Raw genomic sequence first — 12,883 nt, forward strand, 5'->3', positions numbered from 1 at the left:
AAAGTCCGAATGATTGAGGACACAGTTGTTCTCTCAACATTTGGCTTCACCCTTTGATTGGCCATTGTCAGCCCATAATTGAGAACGTGGTCTACATGTGTGGCTCTTATCTCATTAGGAATGCGCATATGTCCTCGGTCTCTTCTGCCATTTCCTCTGCTTTGCCTCCCACCTCCTCCGCCACACATCCTCACTCTTCTTCCTCTTCCTCTTCTCTGTTGCCGTTGACGCCGTCAAATTCCTTCTCCTTCCATTGTCAGACTTTGCAACATTGTGTTGTGCTCCAGCTATATATATATATATATATATACTTTCCAGTTGATCCTTCATGAGACGCGGCTTTGAGCTATTTCAGAAACATGGTTGATCATTGGTTGACCTAATGCTTAACACATTTCCCTTTCTGAAAGAAAGTCAAGATTCACCAGTTCAGGATGGATTTAGGAAAAAAGTCTAATGGAAATGTATAGAAATATGCTTGACATATTATGACAACTTGTTCAACCATTTTGTCTATAGTCATGTAAAGACTTATTCGATGAACTAATGCCTAAATGTTGTGGGGGATGAGACTATTCAATAGAGACCCATTATAATACATTTTGATCAACATGACATAAGCAATTGACAAGGTAGGAAACAGCAGAGAATTGTACATAATCTTGCATGGATGTACCAAAGCATTTGCAACTTGTTTAAATAAATGAGAAACTGCTTTTTTGACGTGCACAAGTGACACAATGATGTGAAGATTGAACAAGTGGTTTTGCAAATTTCAATTCTGATCTGAGACATGTACCAAAGCGACTAAGAAAAACTGTAATACTCTCGAAATCTTCTAATCCAGATGGAGACAAGCTGCAGTTATGCCTCTGAAGTCATCAATTCTCTGCGCAGCGATTTCCTCCGCACAAGCAGCTGTCTCATTTAATTAGGCAATAGCACGTAAATGTCATGTCCGGTTTGTACTTTCAAAATAAAACCACACCGTTGTTAGACTATAGTCAAGTAAAGCTGAAATGAGTCTGCATTCTACAGTGAAATAACTAGCCTACATCAATTGTATACAGGCCTTGAAATAGAATTGTGAACACAGTTAAGCTAATCATTCAAAGCCTTGGATAGTTTGATTTAAACATATTCATTTGTAAAGCAGTTACTTCATGTTCAGTCAGAATAAGAATCAGTGTTCTTTTATTGTTCCACAAACAGGGAAAGGTGTTTGCCACAGCAGCCAAAGGACAAAATTTTATATATATAAAAAACAATAATAATGCTTAACAAAACTTGTGTATACAGATAAACATGATATTGTACAAAATTAACATGTCATTCTAAACAGTGTGGCAGTTAATTTTTTATTGAAAAATACAAATAAAAAATGGGGGGAAAAAAATGATCAGACCAAACCAGAAATTAGCTTTGTATTGCACAGTGCAGAGTGAGGTCTTTCGGGAGCAGTGCTGGTTATACAGTCTGACAGCAGCAGGAAGGAAGGACCTTCGATACCTCTCCTTCACACACTTGGGATGCATCAGTCTGTTGCTGAAGGAGCTGCCCAGTGCTGTGAAAGTGACGTGTGGGGGACTCCTGCACCAGTCTCAATGACAGCTTGTCCATCAAGAGCTGTCCTTCTTCATAAGTTTATCAAGTCTCCTGCTGCCGAGATGCTGCTGCTGCTACTGACAACTCCACAGAAAATGGCTGATGCCGCCACAGAGTCAAAGAAAGAAGTCAGGAGTGCCTGAGCTTCCTCAGCAGATGGAGTCTGCTCTGACCTTTTCTTGTTATAATGAGGTCACTGCAACATTTTGGTAACAATCACTGACACAACTCTCTAGCTGTGTCTCATTTCCTGACTGCAGATATTCTGATGCATGAAGGTGCAAAAGGAAGTAGAAAATCACATATATTGCCCTGAATTCCATTAACCTTCTGAAAATCCTGGCATGGGCCACTTTTGGAGTAGGTGCTTAGAGACAGCATGACTGTAGCAGGTAAGACTGATTGTTCATTAAAAAAAGCTAATTTTCTGCTTCAAAGATGATGATAACCTTCATTCAAAACATGTCATACAACTAGGTAGTTTTAGCAATTGGCAATTTAATGAGTTAAATAAAGACCCAGAAAAAAATGCATGACCTCAGTGTCCTCGGTTGTAGCTACATGCAGGCCTTGAATAGTAGCATGAATTAGCAAATTAGCTAGCCTAGTGGCATTTAGACGTCCTATTACTATGAGACATTTGAGGTTTATTTTTGTTCACTTTTGAAAATAGCTCTAAAATGTTTGATAATGTGGAAACTACACTTTATTTTAAAGGTCCCATATTATGAAAAACATGTTTTCTCTGGTCTCTACACGAGTCCTGCATCGTCTCTGCAGCCCACCCACTGGTAAAACGGCGCTCCTACAGGCTGTTCAGATTCAGCTCCTTTCATTACCTTATGAAAAGAGAGATGTTCATAGGTCGGCTTCCTCTGCGCAGTGATAGGAGATATCCGAGAGGGGGGCTCCCATCCCCGAGGTGAAGTTTGGTGTGTCCAGCGGTAAGCTAGCAGTGTTTTGCAATGTCGTCGCTCAGAGCTAATGCCTATATTCTGTCCCAGCTACAGAACAACAGAAGAGACAGTAGTTGCATTTCATTTTTAACTACAACATGCCGGCTATGCTAGCCACTAGTCACTAGGTACATGGTAGTAAATGTAACACATACTAACAAACCAAGTAACATATTCAGACACACTAACCATTCTGAAACATCCTGCTGCAGCCGCAGAGTCTGAATTTCTTCAGGAGCCTCTCCTTCTGGGTCCAATTCTGGGTCAAACTGGTATGGTTGAACGACAGCATCTCTGAGAACCATAGCCTGACATCCACCATAAACATTAGCGTATGCTACTGCTAGGGTAAGCAGCATCCTCCCCCAGCAAGGGGCCTATTGCAGGCAAGTCAGACTTTGACAGACAGAGCTCATTAGCATTTAAAGGTGCAGGCACAGAAACAGCCTCAGTAGAGCAACTTTAAATTCCTGAAATTCAGGACCATGGATGGGTTTGAAGCAATACTTTTCAAATACAGTGTTGTTGGACCTCTGACAGTAAAATATGGGACCTTTTAAGAATACAAATTCTGTCTTCCCTTAATAAAGTGTAGAGAGACCCATCACATTGTCACTCAGGACTATTATTTAAAATGTTTTTTGTTTGTTTGTTTTTGCCATACTAACAGTTGTATTAGTAATAATATTTTCTACCTCACTCACTATGTTCGTTTTACATGAAAAGTAACAGAAACGAAGAAATAAAACGGGTCAGTTGCTGTGTTGAAATTATGCTTTTATTGTGACGAAAATATAAGCTTTCCGGTTACGTAGTGTTGCGCTGCCTGAACTTGACTATGCTCAGGTCTTATGCAGTCTTGAACGGTGCTGACTGATGGTTGCGTTGCTGTGGATTCTCCTGTCATCTTCTTTAACGTAGATTTATGTAATACTAGCTTTATCCAGTGTCTACAGATACTTTAGAACGGAGGTGAAGCGTTACCCGTCGGTCGAAGATGTCTGTGGCTGGGCTGAAGAAACAGTTCCACAAAGCCAGTCAGGTATGGAGGCGCCTGTTATCGCTTGTTCAGTAACACTTGTTTGGATGTGGACAGTGTTCGCAGCTAGCTGTGGACGGAGTCAGACTTCAGGTGACTGAAAAACACGCTCAGTGACCTACATTAAGTTCTGACATGTACCCGTGCTGTGTTGTGGCGCATTTTCACACTGTTGTGAAACACTGTGCTTTACTTTTTCATCCAGATAAGTTCGTTTTTTTCGGGGACAACGCCACACCAAACTCGGTTGAAAAATCAACAAATCCTCGAATGTAGGTGTTCTGAAATTGGTTATCTGACTCAATTTAAGGGCGTTTGTGAAACACTACAGTCCAGTGGACAGCTGGACATGTATGTCACTGATATGTAGCAAGTAACGATAAGTTATCAATGGGTTTCACAATTAGTATGATATTGTTAGGTATGCCTATTAGTAGAGTGAAAATACTGATGATAATCTTCATATATAAAGCATAATCAATATTCTAATATGTTTACCGAGCTATCATCTCGCCGAAACAATTTATTTCGTGAGCCTGCAGTTCATATAGAATGGCTGTATCACAGTAACGGTCTATACTGAAACACTGTCTATTTGAGGAAGCAAACAATCGAAGTGTAGCACCAATGGTTGTCAAACCCTTTCATGTCAAAAACCCCTAAAATGACACAAATTAAACTATGGACCCTCATTCAATAAATTATGTCTGGAGGTCCCTCAGCTGATAAGATTATTGCGTTTATTGCATATTACACAGAGTGACTAAACCTCATGATTACCAAAAGGTCCATACATTCTGTCGTTGTGTTACTTATGGAACGGAACTTTTGTAAATGTTCATTATTCCTGCTGGGGAGCCCCTGGAACCCATCTTTGGCAGCACATAATAATATAAAAGCAGGTAGAGTGATTTTTAAACAAAGTTGCATACCCTATATTGCATCCACTACTCTTCAATTCAATCTCAAGTTACTCTTTTCACCAAAGTCAATCAGTTCCATTCATAATTACCTGCAGCCTCCTGCCACCAAAATACACCATGGTGGTCGGCTATGAGTAACTGTGAACCACCTTTAACATTTACATAACGTGTCTTTGGAAACAAAGACGCGTTATGTAAATGTTAAAAGTGGTATTATTGGCAAAAATATTTGTGTGATGGCACTCCTCAAAGGCACAAAACAGTGATTATGTAGTCAATCTTAAGTTAACTCAGCTCTGGAGGATACAGCTGCAATGAAGGCACTGACCAACCTCAAGATGGTTCAGTTAGTGAAGACGAGGATACAGTTAAGTGCAGCGAAACGTAATTGTAAGATTGGATGTGAATGGAATGCACCTGCCTCAGAGTGAAAATGACTGCAAGCACAGAGACAGTGGAGAAGGAGGAGCTGGTGAAAAAAAAACGGTGCCACATCAGTGATTTTGACATAGTTTGGCTTAAAAAAGTCGGATGTGGAGCAGAAAAAAGTTATTTGCAAGATGTGTGGAGTAACTGTGACCGCCAACAAAAGAAACACGAGCAGTTTGTTTTCCCATCTGAAGTCAAAGCATGTGCTCGAGTATGCGGAGAGCCAGAGGCTGCGCTCGGCTCAAACACCTGCCAACACAGGCGGAGACAAAAACGTTTCGCCTGCTACCCAACAGCAGCCCTCCATTGCAGAAGCTTTTTCCAAGAGTATTCAGTATGACAGAAAGAGCAAACGATGGAACGACATAACAAGAGCCCTCACAACACACTTGTGCAATACTACGTGACTGCTACGGACTTGTAGTCGAGTCGCACTATGGAGCCTTATGCCAGCCTCACGATTCATTACATTACTGATGAGTGGAAATTGGCCAGCAGGTGATTGCAGACTTCGTATTTCCCTGATGACCATACGGATGAGGCAATAGCAGAAGGATTAAAGGATGCGCTGGAGTCATGGGGCCTCAGGGAAGAATCCCAAGTGTGTATTACCACCGACAACGGCACAAATGTGGTGAAGGCAGTGACGCTGAATGACTGGAGAAGACTGCAGTGCTTTGGGCACAGGCTCCTTCTCGCCACTGGTAGGTTAAAAGTGTAACATTATACACTATAATTTGCATTTCTGAAACCTGTGTGTGTGTGCGTATTTATCAGCCTCTTAGGGTGATTCACATTACTTAATTACAGGACAATTATTTGTACCTGCTTTTAGTGATATTTAAAGAAACTGAAGTACCGGTACATATACCCTGATAATATGGACACTGATAAAGATCATTTTAAGTTTCACATCTCCACGGTGTAAAATTATTCTGATTCATTTATTTAATCTGTTATCATGTAACTGTATAGTAATTTTATGTTTTGTTGGAAGAGATGTCTGATGCTCTGTGGATTAAACTAAAGTAATAACTTTTATCTTTGTTAACAGAGAGAGGTGTGAAAGATCCTCACGTGGAGCGAGCAGTTGTGGCGTGTGTAAAAGGATCGTGAGTGCTTTTTCATACACATGGAAAAGATAGAGAGAATTGGCCGCTGCCCAGGCTGACCTACACCTGCCTCCCCACAGGCTCATCACTGAAACACCAACAAGGTGGGGATCATGACAACAGATGATAGAGCGGGTTCTTGAACAGGAGAAGGCCATATCACAGGTTCTGAAAGCAGATAAAACGACTAGACATCTGGTACCTGTTTGGCAGGACATTGATGTTTGGGAATCTGTGAACAAGACCCTCAGCCCTCTAATGGAGTTCATTGATGCACTGTCTGGGGAGGAGTACGTCAGCATGTCATACCACAAACCTGTACTTCATCTGCTGAACAATACCGTGCTGGTGGAGCTGTGGAGAGAGAGGCTAAGAAGGTGAAACGAAGTCTGGGCAGTTTTTTCAAAAAAGCATCCACTCAGCCTGCTCTCTCTGACAGAGATGCCATTGAAGTTGAGATAAAAAGCTACCTGCAGTCAGTGGAGTTTGATGGAGAAGCTAACCCATTAGAGTGGTGGAGGCTGCACCAGACAAATTTTCCAAGGTTGGCAAATCTTTCAAAGAAATATCTTTGCATTCCTGCCACCAGTGCCCCATCAGAGAGGGCATTTATCACTGGTGGCAACATTGTCACATGCCATAGGTCTGCATTAACGCCAGAGACTGGGGACAAGCTTGTGTTCCTGGCTAACAACCTATAAGAAGACTAAAGTCCAGTGTTTGTGTTTGCAGCATTTGAGTTTGATTTGAAATATGCTGCCTTTTAGTTTACTGAAAAGATGCTAAATGCACTGTAAGTGGTACTCTCTTAAAAAATATATTGTTCAGTATATTGCACTCCAGAACAAAAGCCTGTTCTGTGTACTTGAATTTGTGTTATTTAGAATTTTATTTTTGTGTTCTTTAAGATGTGGAAGATTTGTTTGGTAACTTTAGAGGTTTTGGATTACAGAAAAAACCCTTATTGTTGGCAAACAAAGTTCAGTGTTTGCAACTTGATTGTAATTTGAAATATGCTGCTTTTGGTTTGTTTTTTTACAGAAAATATGCTAAGTTTGCTGTAAGTGTTTCTCTTTAAAAATATCTGCAGCTGCAACTTGAGAAATCAATGTTCAGTGACACTTTTGCACATCAGAACAAAAGCCTGTTTTGAGTACTTGAAGTAGTGTTATTTAGAATATATATTTTTTTATTTTTGTGTTCTTTAATATGTGGAAAAGTTAATGTTTGGTAACTTTTGCACTATTTTGGATTACAGAACATTTTCACCGTTTTTTTCCATTTGCATTATAGAAAACCTCTCTTACTTGAGCTGTTTACAATATCCACTTTATTTTTGTATTATTGAAAAAATTTGTACCTCTGAGGCACTATCCTTACTTCTGTTCTTACTCATCTTCTTCTGCACAATAAATACTCTAAAAATGACATTATATATTTGCTTTTGTTGTTGTTTTGTTGTTTTTAAAATCAACTTAGCTTTGCTAAGGGACTTCGAAACCCATTCAGAAACACTTGCGTTATAATTTTTACACTTAAATATATACCATGATATATACCGTTACTGTGAAGGGATTCAATCTTAAAATGGATTATAATGGATAGCTAGAGAAACATTCTAGCTAGTAACTAACAATGAGTGATAAACAGGTTATTCAATGACTGAAATCTGTTTTTTGTTTTGGATGACAGTCAGATCTGGTTTTGCATTCATCATACTGAGCTGTGTGGCAGAATCCTGCACAGGTTTGTTTACCTGCGGGTGACCCACACAATTTGGTTGAAACGGGTGAAAAATAATGTACTGTGTCCGACACGGGTGCGGATCGGGTCGGGGGAACAAAAAAAAAAAAAAAGAATCATTATTAGCTTCACATCTACAAAAATATACCTGCATTTCAAAATGATAAGCATTTATATTTCAAATGAGCTCATTCAGAACTCCCATTCCCCACACTGGCTTACTTTCATTTTTAAAACTTGCATCCATCTAATTTTCCTTCGGGTGTCGGTCGATATCAGTTTATACTGGGTCGGCTCAGGTGCGGAATGTAATTTGTGCTACTGTCGGAAATTGGGTCGGATGCAGTTTTAAGTATGGCAGGTTACCTCTCGTTGTGGCTCGGAGCACGTGTTTGGTCAATACCATCCTTCTTGTAGCCAAAATAATTCCAGATAACTGACATTGCTGTTCTATTTGGCACCAAGTCTTCGGTCTGCTTCAGCACTCTGCACATGCAGACTGCACATGCACTCTGCACATGCAGACTCTGCACATGCAGACTCTGCACATGCAGACTCTGCACATGCAGACTCTGCACATGCAGAGTGTGTCAGGTTCCTTTGAACTTAGACGAGTTAATTTGCGTCCTACATCGCAGGCTCTGTGATGTGACTATTGCACACATGTACTGTAGCGTAGGGGCTGAAAACAGATGCAGATGAAAAATTCTACCTGTCGTCGTTCTTTTCTTAAGATATGAAAAGAAACAAATATGTACATCTGAAAGTATCTGTATAAAGAACAAAATCAGAACCCCGCAGTAGCAGTATCAAATGAGAGACCACTTATCTGCATTTGTTTCCAACCCAGACCAGTTATTGCTTCCAAGTGCCGCGCCACAAGACATCCACCTGCCCTTGCACACACTCCGGGGTTGCCTTGGTCCTACTCAGCTTGTGCACTCCTTCACAGACTCTGTGTGGTCTCTCCTATTCCGCCTCGCTTCCTCCTGATCTCCTCCATGCTGTCTTGATCTGACTGGCATTTCCCTTCCCCCAGCTCCCAGGTGTTCTTAATTTTTCTCTAACCCCTCCCCTTACCTCTGAGGAGGAAATGTAATGATGCACTTCCTGCCACACTCTCCCCCCCTTGACAAGACTGTGCATAATGATAGCTCAGTGATTGGTAATGCTTTAACACACTACAAATCTAAAACCCTAAGAAATCTTCTTCTTCTGAGCTTTCCTGTAGCAGGTCTAATATTTTCTTTCTTTCCATGTACTCCAAGTCCTCTGCACTGGGGAAGAAATGTTTAAGGTTGCATACATGCACAGTCCTTAAATCCAAACCTGTGTCCTCCAGGACAAATTGGTAATTTAGAGGTCTAAATTGTTGAACTACACAGTAGGAACATTTCCACTTCTTTGCTAGTTTAGCTGTGAACTTGTCCATACCCTTAGACAGAGGAAAATTTCGAACCCACACCCCTGGGCTATGCTTGAAATGACCCACAACTTTTCGACATTTTGCCAGTGCACTGTCAAATGGGCTGTTCTGCAGAGAAACTGTCATTGATCGATCGAGGCTGATGTGCGATGCAAGGGATCCACTCGAACAGGAGTTTCCTGGCTGCTGCAATCATGTTTCGGGCACTGTCAGTGGTCAGTGTGCTGACTTTACTCTCAATGTCCCACTTTTCGGCTACTTGCATAAAGTGCTTGGCGCATGTGTCAGCGTAATGCCTGTCCTCTGTTTTCATGACAGTCAAAGCATGCAAGTTAAGTTTCCAATATGGGTCAAAATAATGCGCAGTGACCCCGAGGTAATTGTGATTACCAAGAGATGTCCTGTAATCTCCGGTGAGTGCAACCGTGTTAGCTTGTCCCAGCGCCTCCTCCACTTTAGCTTTCTCGTCAGAGTACAGGTCATGTATCTTACCAACAGTAGTTCCCCTGGAAGGCAGTTCATGATATTTGAGACTCAACGCACTTTGATGGCAGCTCATTTCATATCGACAGTTCATGCAGATAACTTTTGTTCTATCGACCGAACCATGTGGCAGTGAATTTGCCATTCACAAGTCCTTTCTCCATTTCCTTGCTTTTCCCACCGTGTTTTCCCCAAACTGGCACCAACCCTGCTTCTTCCTCTTCTGATTCCCTTTCTTCTTCTTCTGCCTTCCTCTGGATCAAGACTACAGTAAATCATACAATGCGTGTTTCTTTTTTTTTTTTCAAAATAACAAGCATTAATCAGGCATTAAAAAAAATAATAGCTTTAAGAGGATGTTGCGTTAAAGGGATATTCCGGTGTAAGTTTAATCCATGGTCTAACACACCATGACACCGAGTACAACCCCCCCTCGAGAGATGAAGTTTGCGGGCCACTAGCTTACCTAGTTTTAGTTCAGAAATGACTGCACAACAACAATACACTGCTGTAAATGGGTCCAAGTATAAATCGCCACCAAAAAGCCACAAATAATGCTCAGAACAGCACCAAACTTAAGCAACATTACAAATAGGGTCCCAGCACATATGTCAAGGCATCACACATTTGATATCCTTGCCAGCTTTGTCAGAAAAGATAAACAAAATTCACCTCTCCAGCTGTAGGCTCGTTGTGGGGAAGCCCTGTGACTCAATTACCGAGTGCAGTAGAGTCCCGCATTAATGATTTTCCCTGAGTTGAGGAACTCTACTGCACTTGGTCATCGACTGTGCTACGACACTGTTTGTAATGTGTTTGTAAGTTTGGTGCTGCTCTGAGCATTATTTGTGGCTTTTTGCTGGCAATTTATACTTGGACCCATTTATTGCAGTGTATTGTTGTTGTGCGGATGTTTCTGAGGATGCTAAAACTACGTAAGCTAGCGGTCCGTAAACTTTATCTCTTGGGGGGGGGGGGGGTAGTACTCGGTGTCAAGGTGTGTTAGAACATGGATTAAACTTACATCGGAATATCCCTTTAACGCGTCATGGCGTGTCTGTCGGTCAAAGCTGTACTGATGTAGGATTTGTTAGGTTCTGGAAACTGGACTCACCAAAATGACAACCAGACTCTGTGGTGGTTACTTAGATGAACAATAGATCTGGGCCCGTATTTACAAACACTTTTATCTTAATATTAGGAGTACTCCTAAATCGGACTAAAAGTTTTTAGGTAGGAGTCGTTTCTTAAAAGTAATTCACAAAGCTGCTGAGTCCTACTTTTAGTTATGAAGACATTGAACTCCTAAACTAGAAGTAATGCTCTGTTGCTATGGATGAAGTAATTTTATAAGGACGCACTTAGAAGCAGTGACAACGATGATTGGTTGTTGAGTGACAGGGCAGCCCATTGAAAATTAATTTAGGCTGGGCAATGCATGAAGTGAAAATAAGGAAGTTGCCTACAAGCCCATGACAAAGCCTATGAAAAGATATTGGATAAACAAATGTATTTATGAGGAGAATTAAGTGCACCCTGCCCCAAAACAAAATGCTTTGGACAAAAATGACAAATTAGAAGATTGCGATGAAAAACTTAAATAAAATTTGGGAATCATGTTTTGATCTGGGCCATTATGCAACAATGTCCAGTATATTGTAACTTGTCAAAGACAATTTGTGTATTGATGGAATGCAACTTTTTCCTATTGACACAGCCCTATTTGCACAGGACACGTGTAACTTGGGGACCTCCAGTAATTTGTAATAACTGCAGAGGTCGTCTGTGATCTTAATCCCGTGCGAATCTGCCATGTCCGTAATTTGTTAAGTAAAAATTTCAAATTACCTACCACATTTCGCCAAACACAGGTCATGTGATAATATTAGTCCCATGCAAATCAGCATCTCTGTGATTTGGGGTCGTTTTTTGTTTTTCTTGTGTTTTCCACACCTTTTTTCTGCCTTTTCCTGGTCGAGAATTGTGGAGGCTGCATTGGAAATTATAAATGAAAGTTTTGAAAGCATTTTGGGTGCAAATTCAGGAGGCTCATCAGAAGAGCGAAATCTCAAAAGATGATTAGATGGATTACTTGCATGGCAGCATGTGGTAAGGAACATTTTTCCATCTTTCAACAGGCTCACCAGTTATTATTTTGAAAATATCCATATCTAACCGTTGTGCTGATCCAGCAAGGGCTCCGGTGCGATCGACCCGGGGGATGATGTCAGTAAATTCGAGTTACATGAGGCGTAATCCGCTTCTCTTTAAACGTGAACATGGACATCCTTTTAGCCTTAGCTATCTTGGTAGCTTTTAGCACTGCTGGTTGCGATGGTAATAATTATGTATGACTATTAAACCATTCTCTGTTTGATAAAGAATGTTGACCGATAGATTGGAGGAAACTGGAGGGGGGCTTTAATGATTCAGAAGAGAAAACTCAACCTATTTGAATCCCTAAAAAAAATCCTGACACGTGGGTGGTGATTAAATGGTCTGACACCAAGACAGAACTCACCCTTAGATTTAGATTTTCACAGTGTTAATGAAAACAGGCCATACAAAAAGAATTCCCTTAAAGGTAACAAGGAAAAAAGATGTTTATATAGTCATTTGTATTTTTGGTTTAGTTAAACAGATAATTATTACATAAACATCTTATTTATATTCCATGTCAGATGTCAGGAAAGACTGGCAATGACAAAATAACGTCAGATCACTTATAATGTCAAGCAGTTAAAAATATATAATGTAAAATCAGTAATTGCACAAGTATTCACCTCTTATAAAATCATTTCTAATTCAACAGAGGTCCAGCCAATTGGTGCTAGTAGTCTCACAATTAGTGAAATGGAGATCACCTGAGTGTAGTGAATGTGTCTCAAGTGATGGTAGCATAAAGACACGTCATTCATTGGAATTGATGGCTCCAATTACAGCATGAAGACAAACGATCACTCCAGATAACTCTCTGAAAAGGTTATTGAAAAGTTTAAGTCAGGGGATGGATACAAAAACAGCTCCAAGTCACTGAACATCTCCCAGAGTTCAGCATACAACAACTGTTGCCTAGGTTCTTCACCAGTCAAAGCTTTATGGGAGAATGGCAAAGAGAAAGCTCATTAAATCTCCACTAGAGTTTACCCAAAGGCATGTGGGAGACT

The 12,883-nt window shown here is 40.7% G+C and overlaps 1 protein-coding gene across 3 annotated transcripts in view; it reads left to right on the forward strand.

The window, feature by feature from the left end:
* The first annotated feature begins 3,370 nt into the window (after positions 1-3,370).
* sh3gl3a (SH3-domain GRB2-like 3a) overlaps positions 3,371-12,883 on the forward strand; it is a 40,991-nt gene continuing 31,478 nt past the window's right edge. For 2 of the 3 annotated variants that reach the window (XM_037094645.1, XM_037094646.1), the window contains exon 1: positions 3,372-3,603. In XM_037094645.1, the coding sequence (XP_036950540.1) occupies positions 3,559-3,603 (45 nt within the window). In that variant the 5' untranslated portion in view covers positions 3,372-3,558. Of the gene's footprint in view, positions 3,604-12,883 lie in introns of all 3 variants that reach the window. The other variant, XM_037094647.1, reaches the window with a different exon arrangement.

The sequence above is a fragment of the Acanthopagrus latus genome, chromosome 4 (assembly GCF_904848185.1).
Source record: "Acanthopagrus latus isolate v.2019 chromosome 4, fAcaLat1.1, whole genome shotgun sequence".
NCBI classification, from domain to species: domain Eukaryota; kingdom Metazoa; phylum Chordata; class Actinopteri; order Spariformes; family Sparidae; genus Acanthopagrus; species Acanthopagrus latus.